Consider the following 20,513-nt stretch of genomic DNA (forward strand, 5'->3'; position numbering starts at 1 on the left):
TTGTCACTATACCTTACTTCATTTTAGTCTCACTGTAGGATTCAAAAGTGTCAGAATGGAATAAAATGGACTAAAGCAAAATTCTAACTTAACATTTCAATTCTTATTCTGCCCTTTGCTCCAACACACAAAACCAAGTCTGAAAGTTTCCTACCTACACCAAAGATAGCAGATCTACCTCTGCCAAATTTTCACTTGTGCACAAGCTCTTCCACATTTTACAACATGCAAGTTAACTTGGTCACAGAACACCAATTCCAGGATGAAGCTCAATATTTGAGTAGCTGAAACACACAAAATGGAGGAAACAAAAAAAAACAAGATATAAAGTTGCTTCACATACAATCAATTGCTTTCAGTTTAATCAACCACGAGCTAAGGGAAGGTTTTCAGGAAAAGTAGTTAAAAGCCTTATTGAGAGAGATTGTTTTTAAAAATGTCTTAAAGAGAGCAAAGTTGGATCAAAGTACGGTTTAGAAATAAATCCAAAGGTAAATCGATTTTGTTAGCATTTGCAAGTTCATTTATTTTCCAAATTCTGGGCATTGCTGTAACAGTAATCCTAATAAATTCCAAACTGTACATGAGTGAACAGTGTGACCATCCTACCAGATAAGGCATTGACCTGAGAAACACAAGAATGGTAAAATTATGAGCAGTTTTAGTATAATGAAGAGTCTCCGATATCCCGGCATTGGTCGTTCACACAGGAATGACCAAAAGTGCAAATCTCCATTTCTGTCCACGATTTAAGACAGCATACTGGCATTCTGAACAAAAGAGGTGGGATGTGCAAGTCCACAGCGTCTGTATCTACTGTCACATATAACATATCATATTTGATGGCATGTTAAATCCACTTGTTTTTCCCCAAGTGACGTCAGCACCAGGGCACATGTAAGCATAATGGCCAGAGCTGTCATTTTTCTCCTCCTCTGTTTAACATGTATGCTAGTGTCATCACCAAACTTGTAGGTAGCATTGGAATTGCGCCTGGCCACACAGCCATGGGTATATAAGGAGTAGAGCAGTGGGCGAAGCACGCATCCTTGGGGTGCGCCAGTGTTGGTAATCAGTGAAGAGGAGGCATTGTTTCCAATTTGTACTGATTGTGGTCTTCCAATGAGAAAGTCAAGGATCCAGTTGCAGGGCATGGTTGTAGGGGGGAGGGGGGGTGAAAAAGGTGTAGAGGCCTCAAGTTTGTAGGTTCATGACCAGAGGAAATAATGGTATTGAAAGCTGAGTCATAGTCAATGAAAAGCAACCACATGTATGAATTGCTATTTTCGAGGTGATCCAGAGCTGAGTGGAGAGCCAGCAATATTGTATCTGCTGTGATGATAGACAAATTGCAGTGGGTTCAGATCTTTACTTAGGTATGTGTTAATTCTGGCCATGAACACCCTTTCATAGCATTTCATCACAGTAGAAGTTAGTGTTACTAGGCAGTAGGTGTTGAGGAACCTCTTACTGCAGCAATGAGAAGTTGAAAATGTCCATGAACACTCTGGCTAGTTGGTTGGCGCAGATTTTCAAAACCCTGCCAGGTACACTGTCAGGGCCTGACGCCTTGCGAAGGATCACCATCTTGAATGATGTTCTGATGTCAGGTAGTCTAGTTTGGTTCTTTTTCTCAAAGCAGGCATAGAAGGTGTTCAGCTCATCGGGTAATGAAGCCTCAAAGCCATCTATAGGTTTACCCTTGCTTTGTGGGCTATAATGGCCTGCACCCCCTGCCATTAGCTGACTTGTACCTGTCTCTGGCTCTAGTTTCAGATGGAATTGACACTTTGCTTCTGAGATGGCCTTCTGCAAGTCCTACCCTGGATGTCTTGTAAAGATCCTGATGCCCTGCCTTAAATGCCCTTGTTCTCACCCTCAGCACACTGCAAATTCTGATTCATCCAGGGCTTCTGGAACACCAGGCATGTGTGCATGGGCACACACTCATCCACACAGGTCTTGAAGAAGTTGGTAACACCTGTTAGATAGTCATTCAAGTCTATGGATGAATTCTTAAATATGTTCCAGTCGATTGATTCAAAGCAGTCCAACAGATGCTCCTCTGCCTCCCTCGACCACACCTCGCCGTCTTCACCACTCGTGCTATGATCTCCAGTCTTGTACACCAGAAGTACAGCCATGTGAGTAGATTTGCCAAAGTACGGTCATGCTACAGTCTGACCTTAGTCTGGAGCAGAATGTACAATGTGACCAAGATGAAGGCAGTGAACTCCCTTGGCAAGTAGAATTTTTTTTAATTTAAGTATAAGCATGTAACAGACCAATTCAGCCCTTCAAGTCCGTGCTACCCAATTTACACCCCATTAAGCTACACAGAAGTATGTTTTGAAAGGTGGGAGGAAACCAGAGCCCCCGGATAAAACCCAAGCAGACACAGGGAGAACATGCAGACTCTTTACAGACAGTGCAGAATTCAAACCACTTGATCACCAGAGGTTCCAGGCTGGGGGAGCAGGATTGGGACAGGACTGCCACGTCTGTGCACCATGATGAATTGATGAGACGAGCATCACCTCCCCTGGTTTTTCCAGACGCCGGTCAGTGGAGGGTGCAGCCCTTGGGCTGGAATGTCCATGTTTAGGCATGTTTCTATAAAATACATCATGCAGCTCTCCCTGATGACTCTCTGATATTGAAATCTGTCTTGGAATTCATCAGGTTGTTCTCCAAGGATTGTACATTGGCCAAAAGGATGGTAAGGAGCAGAAGCCTCAGGACCTGGCTTCTCAGCTTGACCTGTAACACACCCCCACCCCCCCTCCCCCCCTCCCCCCACCACCTTTGCATTCACATAGTTGGGTCTTCTTTATCTGGCCCGTCGATCCACTGCTGGTAGCCCACGCGGTGCTTAAATGGTCCGTGCACAGTCCCTTTAAATCACTCACAATGTTTAAATGTGCTGAGCGTCTGCTGTTTGTGACTCCCATGGAATCTAAATAGCCCGATCACTGGCTGTTTCAAACTCCCGCGGTGATGTTTTTGTTGTATTTGCCTGAGCGCCAGCTGTTTCACGATTTCCTTAAGATCCTTTTTAAATTTTTCCCCTCTCTATGCTTGAAGACTTAAATCAATACCCTGGGAAAAAGACTGCAGACCTATACCCTTTATGATTTTATAAACCTCTCAGGTCCCACTAAGCCTCAGAGGAGAAAAGTCCCAGTTTATCCTGCCTCTCCTTATAATTGAAGCCCACCAGTCTCAATCTTCCCTGTACTCTTTCTAGCTTTATCTTTCCTATAGTTGGGTGACCATAACTGACAGAAGCATGGTCTCATTAATGTAGAGTTAAAACAGGACATTCTTACTCGTGTGTTCAATGTCTCTGAGTGGGTACGAGATGTTATGAGAGAGAGCAGCTAAAGGTTGTGGATAATATTGATACCAATGACACATGTTAGAAGGACAATGTGGTCCTACAGAATTAATTCCAGGAATTTGGTAGCAAGTTTAAAAAGCAGAACTTCTTGGGTTATAATCTCAGTATTGCGACTTGTGTCACATGCAAGTAAGGAAGGATGTGGAGGCTTTGTAAAGGGTACAGAAGAAATTTCCCAAAACGTTGCCTGGATTAGAGGACATGTTTGATGGGGAGAGATTGGACAAACTGGAATGGATTTCTCTAGAGAAAGAGGTTGAGGGGTACCAGATAGAAGTTTATAAATTCATGCAAGGCATTGACAGGGTGGACAATCACAATCTTTTCCCCCCAGGAGAAAGCATCATTCTGGAGGACATGCATTGAAGGTGGGGGGAGGGGGGGGGGGGGGGGCGAAGTTTAAGGGAAATGTGGAGGGCAATTTTTTTTTAAATAAACAGAGAGAAAGTTGAGTGCCTGGGTCATGATACCAGGAGTAATGGTGAACACAGAATAGCAGCATTTCAGCTTTTGGATAGATATCCCTGCATCCCCTTCATATTTGTATCTTCAGGTGGAAGGAAAGCTTTAGTTTGATTTGGATATAAAATTTAGCATAGACACATGGACTGAAGAACAGTTTAGCAGAGAAACAGGCTCTTTGTTCTGACCAATGAAGGCAAATTCACCAAATACTTTCTTAAACATCCTATTTACCAGTCACTACTTTCATGAAAATAAACATTTGCATTCCCAAGTATCATGCCATCTGATCTTCCACACCAGCTTATCATTGTGGGTCTAAGTCAAAGGCCTTGCAAGTCCATGTAAACAATGTCTATTGCCCTGTCCTCATTCATAGTCTTGGTTACCTTTTCAAAATACTCTATTTCTAAGACAATTTCTCACTCACAAAGCTATGCCAACTATCCTTCCACATTCCTTGTCTTTCCTTTCTCTCAAAATTTCCTCCAATAACTCCAATAATAAATATGGGCATCATTGTTAATGTAGCAGTTAGTGCAATGCCTTTACAGTGCCAGCGATTGGAACTGGAGTTTGAATCCTGTGCTGTCTGTAAGGAGTTTGTACATTCTTCCTGTTTCTTTCTGGGTTTGCTCTGGATTCCTCCCACTGTTCGAAACATACCATAGATTAATTGGGTGTAAATTGGGCGGCACATATTCATGGGTTGAAATGCCTGTCACCACGCTGCATGTCTAAATTTAAAAATAATGTAAAACTTACATCATGAATATTAAGCTCACTGGCTTGTCCTTAGCTTTTTTTTTTAAAAACCAAGTGACATTAGTCTCCCTCTAGTCTTCTGGCATCTCACCCATGCCCTAATGATGATCCCAATATCTTGGCCAGGACTCCTGCAATTTCTTCCCATAATGCTCTAAGATCAGAACCCAGGGACTTATCTATCTTTGAAGGTAGACAAGAAGTCGGCAGATGCTGGGGTGTAGTGCAATACACAAAAGTGCTGGAGAAACCAACCATCTTGCTTCTACTTCTGCTTGTTTTATGCCCTTCAACACCTCTTCTGTTGATTCTCTTTAGGTCAACTATTTATTTCTTGGAGTTCCCTAGCCTCCGCAGTAAGTAGTGATGAGAAATACTCATTATGAACTGCATCTGAGACTGTCTTTGCTCTCTGGATGCTGCCTGACCTGCAGAATCCCTTCAGCTTCTCTATCTATGTTTGTTGAAGCAATGACCAGTGTAGGTCTTGAATTTTCTTGTTTCACATCTGAAATGATACACTTGTAAGTTAGGTGTGGTGAAGTTCAAATGAGAGGGTGTTGTAAGTGAGGAGACAGGCTTGGTAGATCTCAAAGGCAAGAACTCTGAACTCAATTTTGGTATGGAAGGATTTTAATTACAGAAGGAAGTGTGTGAAATCGCAATTGATGCAACACACACACTCAGCAGACAATTAATAATTAACGTGGGGAAAATAACATGGGAACAAAATACACACACAATGAACTGGTACATACAATCATCATATATATGATGCCCAAGTGCAGACACAACTCTATGCTACAAGGGACACCAATCCTTTTCACAATGCACATCTTACCAACAGTTTCTCCAGCACCCTTCCACATCTCAAGCTGGCAAGGAGAGAGAACAAAGAGCACATGGCACCTTTATAGTGCTGGAGGATGCAGCCCAGGTCATTTACAGAGATATTAGCTCAGTGCTGGGAGGGTTAATCCAATTACAACAGCCAATGCCCCAAGGCCAAATACAGGCAAACTGGAGAGTGCAGTCCAGGTAATTTACATGGATCCAAAAGCAAGGTGTGGGGCAGAACCAAACCTTGATTGGCAGCTGGCGTATCCTCTGACTAGGTAGGGGGCAGTGCTGTCACATGACAGCAACAACCCTGCCTAATAGAGGGTGCGAGGTGAGGGCTTCCTCTAATGAAACTAATAATCAATAAACAAAATCCTGTTAATCCATGATACAATCCCTTTTTGCGTTACCATCAACTAATATGTGAAAGTGACGTTTTTTGCAATTTAGCAATGGCAACATTTAGATTATATAAGCAACCTACACAGATGCACACTTGATTAGATTGTCCAGAGTGTATTCAATTTAATCACCATGTACCAATTATCTTAGGAATCAATTTATTTTTTTTTTTTTAAAAAGGGCCGACTGAATGTTAATAAAAGTTACCTACCATCCTATATCAAAGCGAAATCCAAGGTCAAATATCGTGTAACAAATGCCTGCAATAGAAAAATAATTTATTTCAGAACAGCATTTTATAAATAAATATTATTTAACATGCTAACTGCGTTTTGTTTGCAATTCATAGAAGAGACCGTATCTGCTCTCCTTTGCCACTTGCACAGGACTTCTAAGTGTGCCAATGCAGATTCAAGGCTGTTAGTATCCTTAGTCATATTTATCTCTGAAGTAGTAACTCACTGAAATGAAATATCTAATCATTTCTTTTCTTTTTTTTAAAGTGCTGTTTATTTCCAGCTAAACGTGAAGCTGTACATTTTTATGTAGCAAAAAAAATGAATCCCAACGCCGGAGAGTTGAATTCTTGAATAACAGAGAGCATTTTCTCTAAAAAAGTTTTAGGAAGATTCAGTCTACAGTACACAAACGTCACTTAACAAATGATATAATTTATACATTGCCTAAAAATTTAAAGTTCTCACCTACACCAAAAACATCTGAGCTATCTCCAGGAGGTTCAAGAGCCTAGTATGACTATAAAAATACTTCAGGGCATTCAGTCCATTTATACAACATCTGCTCTACCACCTTCACTCATTTCATAAAATAACAGTTATTCTATCAAATACATGCAAGTTGGCATATCACATGTTTAAGTCCATTTTATCCTTGGCAATAGTTTCTGTTCATTTTCCCACCAATGCACCCAAATGGTTCCTTATGAGATTTATCCTAATTTTTCAACCAGTTTTTGCATTGTTAGAATTGCTCTGCTATTCAAGGAGTCTTGAAAAATTGAAAATGGAGGATCTGCCATCACCAATCTAGCTTTCATTTTGATCTACTAAATTGATCAGCTTCAAAAATTAGGCCTAATGAAGGAACTTTCTTTTTATGCCAAATATTTATTTTCAGTTTCCTTTACTGCAAATAACATGTTCCTCTTGTTTAAAGACAAAGAATTCTTAATACCTGTACACAAGATGCTTGCAGCTCTCAAAATTTGTTTTACACTTGATGATTAATTACATAATTTTTTTTTTAAACATACCCAACAGAGCACTGGTTTGTTGAAGCACTTCAGTCTTCTTTGTCATACACACACATTTATCTGTATTTTACAAAATAAATCTGCATAGACAGCACACTGTTGAGTGCTGAGTTCCAATCTGACCCTCCCTAATACTGTGTGCTGCAATATCAGCAACCTGGCAAGAATCAACATCTTCTCCAATGCTGCATGGCATTATGCTGGAAACCAAATGCAAATGCCTCATGATTGCTAGCATTCACACTGCAAAGAATTGAACAGATTCTATAGAGACTTGGTATGCCTATTGTCAGTTGGTCTGGAATGAGCACTGATGCATTGAGCATAAAGTTATATCTGGCCAATATGATGAGTAGAGGCTAAAAATGGAAGCTTGTTACTCACTCCTCCTTCATGTGTTTATCCCATCATAACCTTTTTCCTGGACTACAGTAAAGTTTTTGAAGTTTAACATTTTGATTTTAATATTTTTAATGTTTCTCTAAAGGTGGCCTACAAATTTTTTTCAGCGTTTCTTCACTGTTTTTGGAAGGTCCACAAGAAAAATCCAAATACGTGTGCCATTTTGTGTTGCTTAATTTTAACCCAATAATAAAAAAAAAACAAAATCAGGCTCTGAACACAAATAGCTTCTCAATCTTTAGGACAAAAATACTCAACAGAATCACCCTTTTTGTTTGAAACTGCACTTTCCAATTCAAACTGCGTCTTCGTTGTGGTTTAAAAAATAAAGTGCAAATGAATCTCACAGTAGGAATCAAAGCACAAAGATAACATGTCCAATAGCTACATATATTGGTTTCAAATTTACTGTTCAAATATGCAAGTTGCTACATGTGAACAAATGTACAAATTTAAAATGCTACATTATAGAATAAGCTGCATGGAAAATATTCCTGAAACATGTCTAGTACAAATAACTCTCCTCAATTCCTGGTTTGGAATTTTCAGTGTAAAATATTTTCTAGTCATGTTTTAAACAATCATTGAAAAACCACACAAGAATAGTTAACCATTTTAAAACTGCATTAGTCTACAATCATCAGAAAACAAAATTTTATGCAATTACAGACTGACAACACAATCAAATGCTTTTGTTTGAAATCACAGTTCTTTACTTCCTTTTTGATAACTGTAATACTTGCAACACATCAATTTTGAGACTAAAGATTACACAATTTTGCTCTTCACTGCAAAAAAAAAACCAAACTCTTTCACCCACTAGTCCCACCCAGGCTCTAAACTCCGAATGTACTGGCATAGCAAAAGTATTTGTATAAACCAAATTTGGAAGTTAGCCAGTTGCTTACAAAATTGAATGGTTCAATCAGCTTTGAATGGTTAGAAGTTCAACAAATTTAGCAAAACAATTTTGCAACCTCAGAACTTCCAATTTTATACAAAAACATTTCACATGATTAAATTTTTACTGTACCTTTGCCTCCAAGTCCAGATAGCAAGTTTGTACACATACTTCTGAATTCTATTCTATGTGCATAATTACAGCATGCAACTAAAAAAATCTCAAGTAATTTGAGATTATTCAATTTGTTCAACAAATATGCATACTTCTGCATAAAATGCAATGTTATAAGCTACTCCGAAACAGCACTTAACACACATGTATCATCTCCAACTGAGCACAATGAAAAGCTCCCAAATATTTTAAGAAATGCCATCTTCTCTACATACCAATATAGGCATTAAACAAATATTTCAGATATCCAATAATAATAACACCATCCTTCAGGTTCTCTCTAGATAAAGTACTTATTTTCTTTTTAAAATATTTTTATTAATTTGATAGAGAAATATTACAGAACAAAAGAAAAAGGAAGAAAAAGACCCCCATACTAATCTAACCTATCCCACTAAACATGGTCACCAGCAAATAAATTGTAAAGAATTGAGTATCGGCTCTCGGACGTTGGATAGAAAACCCCCAGAGCACCCCTGCCGAAGTAATCAAATTATAATAATCCATGAATGAGCCCCATATCTTGTCAAATTCAACCTTGAGCTCTTTTAACATTATATATAATTTTCTCCAAACTCAAGCAAAACAAAACATTGTATAACAGTTGGTGCTATGCTTTCTTTCCATCTTATCAAAATTATTCGTCAATCCATCAATGAAATAACAGCTAATTTTTTTTTTGAGTGAAATTCAAGGAAATTCTCTCTTCTACAGAATAACCAAACAAAGCAATAAAAGGGCACTGTTCGAATTTAATCCTGAGAATCTGTGATAAGAGTTTTAAAGAATGTTTCCCCAATATTCCTGTAGTTCTGGACATTCACAAAACTTATGAATGAGGGAGTATACTTGTTAATTTCTGAGGTTGCCAAAAATTCTTTACAGTGAAACTGACATTGGTACAATTTGATCATTGCCAAATCCTCCTCTGCTATTTTCACCACCTACGATGCCAACCTGCCACAAAACACAGATCCCTTCTCCTTCCAGGGTCCACTTCCTATCTGACACCCTTGTCCACAACTTCCTCTCCATCAATCGCCCCTTTGGCACTTACCCCGTGACCACAGGAAATGCTTCACACCTTATGTTCACACCTCCTCCCTTACCATCAATCAGGAGCCAAGAGTCCTTCCTGTGAATCTACAGGGGTCATAAACATCTAGTTCTCCCATTGTGGTCTCCTCTACATTTGAGGCTGAACTCAGACTGGGAGATCACTTTGTTGAACACCTCAACTCTGTCTGCCACAATAGTGTGGATCTCCTAGTGGCCAGCCATTTTAATTTCTTGCCCCATTCCCTTGCTGACATGTCTGTCCATGATCTCATGCACTGCCAGCCTGAGACCAGCCACAAATCAGACAAACAACACCTCTAACCAGATGGCATTGACAGACATCTCCAGTTTCCATTAGAACCCTTCCCCCATCTTCTTCTGTTTCCTTTCCTCTTTTATTCCCCCCTTCTCTCTCCTTTCAGAGAAAAAAAAATCAATTCTCACCTTTCCATTTTCCAATCCCATTCTTTCCCCAGCCTTTAATTCAGATGCCTGTCTTTTTTCACTCATACCTGGAGGAAGGGCTCAGACCCAAAACATCAGTAATCTATCTTTATCTCCAATGGTTGCTGCAAGGCAGGCTGAGTTCCTCCGGCATTTCTGTTCTTTGACTTTTAGATTGGGAGGAAAGAGGGGAAGAGAAGTTGATGTCAATGCCATCTAGTTAGAGTGTGTCCAGACCAAATTATCAATTTTACAGCGTTAGTTGAGGAATAAATATTATCTCATGATATTTAGGGATATAGAGCCATGGTCAGATGGCATTATGATAGTTATTTCACCTTATTGAAATACAAAACAGACAGTACTCCTTCCCATCTATTTTAGGAGACCAGTTTACAGGCAAGAAGAAAAAAAATAATTTTCTGTCAGATGTCTTATTTCGAGAGGAGAAACAAGGCTTTGGTTTAATACATGAACCAAAAATCAACACATGCAGTGTGACAGTCTGAATTTTGTGAATTTCTGAATGGGAGCAGTTCCAACAAACCAGAGTTCAACACCAACCAAAACAGCTTAAACATTACGAACTCAATGTGGACACAATGAGCATCACCAATAAGATGCTCTGCAATAATTCACCAAGGCTTCTTTTACTGCATCTTTCAAACTTATGACCTTCTACCATAAAGAGTGATAAGGACAGCAAGTGTTTGGGATTTTCCTTACTTGCAAGTTACACTTCATCTTGACATATTGCCGTTTCTTATTAAAATACTCCATTAAATGCAAAATAAAAAGAAAATGCTGAAAATACTCAAGCTGCTGACCCGATGCATTTTGAGGAACTTTTTCCACTACTGCAATCCTGTGTGAAGTCTTCCCACCTTATATGCTTTAATAAGGATGCTGATTTTAGGGTGATATCCATTTTCCGCCAAGACAAGGCAGTGGTGAGACCACATTTGAGCACTGTGTGAACTTCTGGTCAGTTAGTTTTTGAAAGTTAGAAGGAGTGCAGAGGAGATTCACCAGCTGAGTTTGAGGTGGAGAGTGAGTTTGGATCAGCTGGTTCTTTATTCCCTGGATTGTAGTAGGAGATGGAGGGGAATCCGCCCAGTCTGCTTTCTTGTAGAAGGTTACAAAATCATGATGGGCATGGATGACGTGAATTCCTAGTCCTTTTTTTTCCCCCCCCCCCCAGGGTAGACTATTCTAAGTCAGAGGAGAGGGATCTGAGGGGCACTTTTTCCACTCTGACGGTGGTCCACAGAGGACAAGCTGGCAACAAAAAGTGCAGAAGGTTCAACATTCAAAAGATAATCAAACAAAAATCTTACAAGGATATGGATCAAATAAAGGCTAAAGGGACATGCCTAGAATACTAATTTAGTTGGGCCGAAGGGCCTGTTCCACATTGTTTGATTTTAAATTCCCTTCAATCACTCCTTTCAAATGTTTGAAACGGTCATACATTAGAAGGCCAGTTTACAATAACTGGGAGACACACAGAGGACTCCAGAAACAAGTTTAAGGACAGTTAAGATAAAAAAATGTGAGGAAATGATAAATCTGGGCAGGAGCCATTAGAACAGGCAAAATAAAAGTGGGCGAGGGACATCTATTTTTGGCAGATCCTTGAGAAATTCTCGCTTGGGTTCAAAGGGGCGAAAGATTGAAAGAGCTGCCGGCGCTTGTCCCCTTCTCTCCAGCACTAAATAACGGGCGATTAAAACCTAAACCTCATGTCAAATGGGCGACCCCCATATCCGCGAGGGTTCATATGACAACAGGGTCGCCCATCGTTGGGTGAATTCCCGCACTTCATCCCAGCCCATGTTTTTCCACCAGGGTTTTTGGAAAGAAGGTGGGAGGAAAAATCTATTTTAAAAATCCTCGACGTGACGCAGTTGGCGACGTTTTAATGTCAGACAGCAGACTGCAGTCAGCAGGCCCGGGTCCGGGAGTCCCCAGCGAGGAATGCAAGAGCCGGTGCAGGGAAGGTCAGTGCTCCCAGCAGCAAAGGGATGCGCGCATAGGCCCCACAACCCGCCCGCCGCCCCACACGAGCCGCCCGCCCGCCGCTTCGGTCAAATCCTTACCGACGACGAGGATGGTGGACCAAAAGGCCGCAGTGATGCCGCCGTAAAGTAGAGTACAGCCGTTCATTTTCCGCAACTGCCCTCCCACCTCCGTCGCTGAGATGTGCTCGGGGACGGCGACAGAGCCGGGCGGTCACGTGGTCGTCGACCTCGCCGGTCGGTCACGTGGCCGGCGACCTCGCCGGGCGGTCACGTGGTCGGCGATCTCGCCTGTCGGTCACGTGGTCGGCGACCAAGGCCACGGCGAGCAGTGAACGCTGTGGGCAGTCGGCGTCTCGGGCCGAAACCCCCCTTCCACCAGGATCAACGAGAACCGCCCGAGTGCGAAGAATGGGGAGACCAGCAGCCCAGGTTGGCGGATGAACACCGGAACTGCAGCCACCCGATGACCAGGGGACTTCACTTCCCAGCAGGCCTTGCAAGCACGGCCGCCTGCCAGCCAATGAAATCGACGCGGCTGCAGCTCCATGCTCGTGCCCGCCTGACGCTCGACTCTCGCTTAAAAAAAACCCCTGCATGAGTGAGGGGCAGCAATAAATTGGATGGGAGTGCAGAGGAGATTCACCAGGATATTGCTGCGACTGGAGGACTTGAGTTGTCGGGAGAGGGTGGGTCTTTATCAGAATCAGATTTTATTGTAATGCACAAGTCATAGTGCAAACATACATAATATCTCATGAAAAGTAAGGCAGTGGCTTTGGTTCATTCAGGAATCTGACAGCAACGGGGAAGAAGTTGTCCTTGTGCCACTGAGTGGGTGTCTTTAGGCTCCTGTACCTCCTTCCTGATGGTAGCACATGAAGAGGGCATGGCCTGGGTGGTGGAGGTCTTTGAGGACAAAGGCTGCTTTTTTTTTTAAAGACACTCCCTCTTGTAGACGTCCTCAATGGAGTGAAGTCTGGTGCCGGTGATGTCGCAGGCTGAGTTAACAACCCTCTGGAGTTTATTCTTGTCCTGAGCGTGGGCGCTGCCAGACCAGGCAGTGATGCAACCAGCCAGAATGGTTACATCACTGTCCCCATGGCACACCTGTAGATGTTTATGAGAGTTTTCAGTGACATACCGAATCTCCTCAGACACCTCACAAAGTATAGCAGGAGGCAAGCCTTCTTTGTGATTGCATATAAATGGAGGCTCCAGAACAGATTTTGAGATGTTGATGCACAGGAATATGAATTTCTCTACCCTCTCCACTACTGAGCCCTCGATGAGGACTGGGTTGTGTTCCCCTGTCGTCCTCTACAATCATCTCCTTGGTCTTGGTGACATTGAGCGCAAAGTTGTTGTTACACCATTCAACGAGCTACTCTGGAGTGTAGGAGTGTAGGAGATGGAAGGGAATCTCTCAGTCTCTCTGCTACCTTGTAGAAGGTTACAAAATCATGAGGTATGTGGATAAAGTAAATTCCTGGTCCTTTTTTTCCCGAGGGTAGACTATTCTTAGTCATTGGGAAGAGATTTTAGAGGGGAACTCATTCCATTCCAAGAGTGGTCCATATCTAGAACAAGCTGTCAGCAGAAACTGCAGAAGGTACAATTTCAACATTCAAAAGATACTCAAACAATAGGCTAACAAGCAAAAGAGCCCAGAATGCAATTTAGTTGACTCTAAACTCTCTTCAGAATAGAAAGTCTATTTCTATTTTGATAAATTCCTTTCCAATTTAAAAAAAAAAGTATATATAATAAGGCCAGTTTACAAGGTCTCTACACTATAATTCTGACAGTTGTCACAATTCTCAGGGGTGGAAAATGTTGGATACACTTTCCCCTGAGGGAAGATCCTTCTCACTGACTTGAATGACTCTATTCCTTCACCAGTATGCTACTTTGGGCCAAAAGTATGATTCTGTCCAAAACTGACATCAGTGTTGATAGTTCTTGCAGATCCCAATAAGTAATAATCTCTGCAGATTTTCAAGAAACATACTACAATGCAACCAAAATACTTACAGCTATCAAACAGCATTATTACTGAATGAACAGATGGGTTGGCAGGGTGTTCCTGAATGGTCTTAGGGCATTGGACAGACTGGTGAAAAGCTGTGCCTACTAAAGATGTTTGACTTTTGAGCAAGGGAGGAACAGTGATCCATCAGGTCTTCAGACAAGAGCTAGTAACTCAAATTGCAGAAATGCTGGAGAAACTCAGCCGGTCCAGCAGTGTCTACAGATGGTAAAGATATATTATCGATGCTTCTGGCCTGAGCACTTCCTTAAAATATGTGCAAAAATATAATTAAAAGTCAGGGAAAGAAAGGGGGAAGAATAGGAAGGGGAGGAGTACAGGAAAACAAGTGTTAATTAGCTATGATAAGGGGAATGATGAGAATTACAAGTGGCTCTGTGAAAGGAGAGAAAGGGAAAAGGGAAGAGAAAGAGTACTCAAACTGTAGGAAAGGAGACAGGGGAAAGAAGATGGGGGAGGGGAGTTTCAATAGAAACCGGAGAAGTTGATGTCAATGCCATCCAGTTGGAGAGTGTCCAGGCAGTATGTAAAGTGTTGTTCCTCCAACCTGCAGATGGCCTCAGTCTGGCAGAGTATGAGACTACGGACAGACATGTCAGCAAGGGAATGGGATGCGGAGTTAAAATGGATGGCCACTGGAAAATCCATATATTGCGACAGACACAGCTGAGGTGGTCAACAAAGCAATCTCCCAGTCTGTATCCAGTCTCTCCGATGTAGAAGGGACAACAATGGGAGCACTATTTGCAATAGATGACCCCCCTCCAGATTCACAAGGGAGATGTTGCTTCACTTGGAAGGACTGTTTTGGGCCCTAAATGGTGATTAGGGAGGTGTGCTGCTTTTGCTCTTGACCCCCAAATGTCTTAGATTCTTTTGTTAAAAACTGAATATATTGTAGTTTCTTTGTTGACATTACACAAAACATTACCTGCTAAAAAATGTATCTCAATAACCCCACTAATACAACCATTGCATCATATCTGCAGTGATATGGGTCTGATCCTGACAACCAGTGCTTTCTGTACAGTTTGCACCTTCTCTGAAACCTTCGCATCCCAAAGGCATGCAGATTGTTGCTAGGTTAATTTCCCCTCAAGTAGGTGATTGGTAGCATTTGCCAGAGGATTGATCAAAATGTGTGGATCAAGTGTATATGTGATGTCATGTATGTACTCTGACAATAAATTTGAACTTTGAAGTTAAAAAATACTGGAATGAACACAGGATAAAATATACAGATGTTTGGTATGGCCTCTCTGGGCCAAAGGGCTTGTTAACAAGTGCATATGCTCTAACTCAATATCCTTCTTTCCAAAACCTCAAAATCATGTGTCTCACACCATAAAATTGATTGATGGCTTTACATGTTAATGCAAAGGTCTCTTGGTTAAGTATTACTCTCTGATTCCTGTCCATTTCCTTTTTCCAGATCCATTGTTATCTCAAAGGATGAGAGAAACACATACTGAATTTTTCCCTAAATCCTGAATTTGATTAATTGAAACACAATTCTTCTGCATCTCATGCAATCTCTCTTAGCATTTTTACATTGTTTGGAATTGCTCCCTCTTGTGGCTTTGTCCCTGAATAATAGGGAGTGTTTTATTTATTTATTCAGACATACAGCACAGTAACATTTCAGCCCACAAATCGTATCACCCAATTTACCTGTGACAGATTATGTTATATTTTATATTATGTTTTTGGAAGATAGAATGTGGGGTTTTTAGTTTGGTCACACACAGAAATCTCTTGGTGCCTGCCACATTGACCACCGCCAGTGGGCTGATAACGCCTCAAACCGTGCATCTTGGCGCCTCACAGTTTGGCGGGCAGCAGCCTCCTTTGAAGAAGACCGCAGAGCCTACCTCACTGACAAAAGGCAAAGGAGGAAAAACCCAACACCCAACCCCAACCAACCAATTTTCCCTTGCAACCGCTGCAATCGTGTCTGCCTGTCCCGCATCGGACTGGTCAGCCACAAACGAGCCTGCAGCTGACGTGGACTTTTTACCCCCTCCATAAATCTTCGTCCGCGAAGCCAAGCCAAAGAAGAGAAAGAAAGAAGAGACACAGATACAAAACACTTCAAATCAGATCTCATTTTAAGTGCCAGAGCTCTGCTCAAGCCAGATAGTCCAGGCTGGGTGCCTTTGCAAAAACTTTGAAGAATGCCTATCAAGACTTCACAAGTAGGTGTTAATTGGACATGCTGTGGAGTAATGGATTATTGTTTTGGAAAGAAACGGATGAATGGAATCGAAGATTAGATCTGGTGCTACAGTCTGTCTGAATGAAGTTCATGCATTTTTCTCAGGGAGGGAGAGAGAGAATTGAGTTCTACAATTCTACAGCAGCTGGGACTGGAACATGACAAGCTGGCAAGATTGTCGAAAAACTCTATTTTGAAGACAGGTTGTGAGTTCTTAGTTCAGCCTGTTCAAAGGCCTTGTGGTCCAAACAAGAGGCGATGGATGGCTGCATAATGTTTCACTTGAAATAAGGGAAACAGAAGAGGAACTCTGGTGACCTGAAAGAAGGAGGATATCATCTGGAAAACCCTGATGGGGCAAGTTTCTTCAGCAAGACACTGAAGTGGCTGATCGGAAGGGGGTGTCCAACAAGCAACAAATCTCTCTCTGAAAACTGACAAGATCCTTCCTGAGTGGTAACCATTTACCTTTCAAGCATCAAAGCCTGGTGAAATTCATAAATGTTAAATTCTGTGCACAGTATAAGAATTGCCTGATACCGGTGAACTTGAAGGAGTGAGAAATGAGTTTGGATTGTGAATCAAAGAACTTTTCTGAACTTATGCCCACATTACATACACGAGCATTTAGAATTAGAAAGGAGTTAATTATGCTTAAAGATAATTAAAAGCAGCTTTTGTTTAAGTAACCACTTGTCTTGATTAATTTCTATTGCTGCTGGGTTTTGGGGTCCTCTGGGCCCATCACACCCCCAATTAACTACACCCCCAGTACATTTTGAACTGTGGGAGGAAACTGGGTTCCGCAGAGAAAACCAACTCAGACATAGGGAAAACATACAAACTCCTTACAGACAGCGCGGGATTCGAACCCCAGTCTAGTCCTGATCACTGGCACCGTAAAGGTGTTGCATTAACTGCTACGCCAACCATGTTCAAATTAGTGATACTAATAAAACCACAACTTTAGGCTATTTGCCCCTTTGAGTAGACTCCACCATTCAAATTGTGGCTGGTATATTTTTCTTTTCAACCCCATTCTCCTACCTTCTCCCCATAACTTTTGACACCTTTACTAATTAAGAACCTATCAATTCCTGCTTTAAATATACCCAAGGTCAGTCTCCTCAGCAGTCTGGGGTATGAATTTCATAGATTCACAACCCTTTGACTGAAAATACTTCTCATCTGTTCTCAAAGTCCTCTGATTCTAAACTAGTGTTCTCAACCTTTTTCTTTCCACTCACATACTACTTTAAGTATTCCCTATGCCATAGGTGCTCTGTTATTAATAAGGGATTGCCAAAGGTGGTATGTGGGTGGAAAGAAAATGTTTGAAACCCACTGTTTTAATTGTACCTAACTGACTATTATGTGCACAGTTTCATAGCTCCAAAGGAAATGAGCCTATGACAATTTTCCTCAAAAATATTTTAATAACTATTGGATCTAGAGCAGTGATTCTCAACTTTTCCTTCTCACTCACATACCTCCTTAAGCAATCCTTACTAATCACAGAGCACCGATGGCATAGAGATTACTTAAAGTGGTATGTGAGTGGAAAGGAAAAGGTTGAGAACCACTGTATCTAGACTTTCCCACTTCCACTCTAACTAGCCTTTTCAATATTCAAAATGTTTCCATAAGATCCCCTCATACTTCTGAACTCCAGCAAGTTCACGCTCAGAGCGAATATGTTTTTTCCACTTAGATTGGGGGGAGATAAATATAAGAGGTCATAGTTTTAAGCTGATGGGGAAAGGTTTAGGGGGAACATTAGGGGAAGGTTCTTCACTCAGAGAGTGGTGGGAGTGTGCCACATTGTGGTGAATGCAGACTCGATCTTAAGTTTTAAGAATAAATTGGGAACATGGATGGAAGAGGTCTGGAGGGTATGGAATGGGAGAAGGTCAGCACAGATTAGAAGGGTTGAATGGCCTATTTTCTGTGCTTTAGTGTTCTATATTCTAGTTCTCTTAAAATGAACATGCACATTGCATTTACCTTTCTTACAACCGACTCAACCTGCAAGATAGCCTTTAAGGAATTATGCAAACTTCTTAGTCCCTTTGGACTTCAACTTTCTGAATTCTCTCCCCATTTAAAAAAGAAATCTTCTTATTCATTCTACCAAAGTGCATGACCATATACTTCCCGATGCTGTATTTCATCTGCTAATTCTCCTAACCTATTCAAGTCCCTCTGAAGACTCCCTACTTCCTCAACACAACCCGCTCCTCCATCTATTTTCATACCATCCATGACCTGGCTCCAAAACTATCAATTCTGTCATCTAAATCATTCATTCATAGTATGAAAAGTAGCGGATCCAACAGCGACCCTGTGGAACACCACTAATCATCAGTAGTCAGCAAGAAAAGACACCCATTAGTCCCACTCTTTGTTTTTTACCAGTCAGCCAATCTTCTATCCATTCTACTATCTTTCCTGTAATACCACAGGCTCCTTACTTGTTTGGCAAATTCGTGTGTGGCACCTTGTCAAAGCCCCTCTGAAAATCCAAGTAAACAACATTCACCGACTTTCTTTTGTCCTGCACATTCTTCCTCAAAAGAACTCTAACAGATTTGCCAGGCAATATCTCCCCTGAAGGAAACCATGCTGAATTTGGCTTATTTTATGTTGTCCTTTCAAGTAGCCCGAAACCTCATCCACAATAATGGACTCTAGAATCTTGCCAACTGCTGATGTGTTGCTAACTGGGCTATACTTTCCTGTCTTATATCTTTCTCCCTTCTTAAAGTCTGACGTTTGCAAATTGTCCAGTCCTCCAGAACAATTTATGAGACTTCAACATGTCTCATACACTCCTTTTCTTTTACTTTATCCATACTTTCCCAGACTATAGAATTCACCTCAGTGCCATTTTGTTTAAAGCTCTATCTACAGCCCTTGTTTTCCAATTCACCAGAATACTGGTCCTAGCACAGTTCAAGAGGAGCCCATACCATTGGAACAGCTCCCTCCTTCGCCAATACTGGTGCCAATGTCCAAAGAATTCAAACTCACTTTTCCCGCACCAGTCTTTGAGCCACGTTTAACTCCCAAATCTTATCAATCCTGGGCCAATTTGCAGGTGGCAATGCAGATATTATTTCCTTTTAAAAAAGGTTTAATTCTCTAAAATTAAACAGGTTTAATTTCTCTTTTGCTATTATAGAATTCATAAAAAGGGAAATATTATTTCAAACATGAGAGGTAACAACTGGAATCTTATTTACCTTGAGTGGTCTGCACACTACTAAATCATTCTGTTTTGTACAACATAGCTTCAGGCCTCTCATTAGAAAAACATTAATTTCTTCTAGGACTTCCAAGCTTCAAAGACATAAATATACACGTGAATGAGATACCAGTCTTTGATTAACTAGTTATTTATGTTGGGATTCTTTCACTTTGGAAAAAAAAAGACCAAATTCCATTCACCATAGCAACTCACAGCTATGAGTCCTATAGTTCAGGACACTTCATCTTGCAAGTTTTAAGCACTTGAGGAAACAAAGGAAACTTATGCATCATTTCAAGTAAATTGAGAAAATATTACTTCAAATGCCAAAGAAACCCAATAAGACAATGAAAGATTGAAGATTAGCACAAAGTCTAACTTTATTTTCAAGCAGTCACATGCTAATCTCATTAAATTATAAAGGTATTATTGCTTTAAGGTAAAATGTGAGGAAAACATCAGTGGAGGGGGAGTGCTAAAAGGGTATCTAACAAATAAATCCACAGCAATGGATAGAATTGATCACAACTAATTCAAAGATTCCAGGTACAAATATCATGAGAAATGAAGTTTGAGGAACCATTGGATAATTGAATGATACTACCTGTAATTGATTAAAGAATAGTTACTACAGTGCTCTGAGTCAAAGAAAGTTAACAAAAAAAATACCTGCAGAACCTTCAAATTTACTTACAATTAATGGAAAATAAGAAGTTATGAGAGTAAACTTGAAGATTGCTGTTATGTTAATCTAATAGTAAACACTAATCAACATGGTTTCTGAAGGGGAACATGAAGTCTAAACAAAATAAACATATTAAGTGATATTCTAAATGGAACATGAAGAGCCCAATAATGAGG

At 40.9% G+C, this 20,513-nt stretch overlaps 1 protein-coding gene across 3 annotated transcripts in view; it reads right to left on the reverse strand.

Annotated features, from left to right (window-relative positions):
- atp6v0b (ATPase H+ transporting V0 subunit b) overlaps positions 1 to 12,564 on the reverse strand; it is a 40,098-nt gene extending 27,534 nt beyond the window's left edge. For 2 of the 3 annotated variants that reach the window (XR_011357880.1, XR_011357881.1), the window contains exons 1-2: positions 12,222 to 12,564; positions 6,081 to 6,129 (exon numbers count right to left, since the gene is read on the reverse strand). Coding sequence is in view for 1 of the 3 variants with exons in the window: in XM_069938863.1 (XP_069794964.1) it covers positions 6,081 to 6,129; positions 12,222 to 12,288 (116 nt within the window). In the remaining 2 variants the exon portion in view is untranslated. The remainder of the gene's footprint in view (positions 1 to 6,080; positions 6,130 to 12,221) is intronic. The other variant, XM_069938863.1, reaches the window with a different exon arrangement.
- Between the last annotated feature and the right edge of the window lie 7,949 nt (positions 12,565 to 20,513).

The sequence above is a fragment of the Narcine bancroftii genome, chromosome 5 (genome assembly GCF_036971445.1).
Source record: "Narcine bancroftii isolate sNarBan1 chromosome 5, sNarBan1.hap1, whole genome shotgun sequence".
NCBI lineage: Eukaryota > Metazoa > Chordata > Chondrichthyes > Torpediniformes > Narcinidae > Narcine > Narcine bancroftii.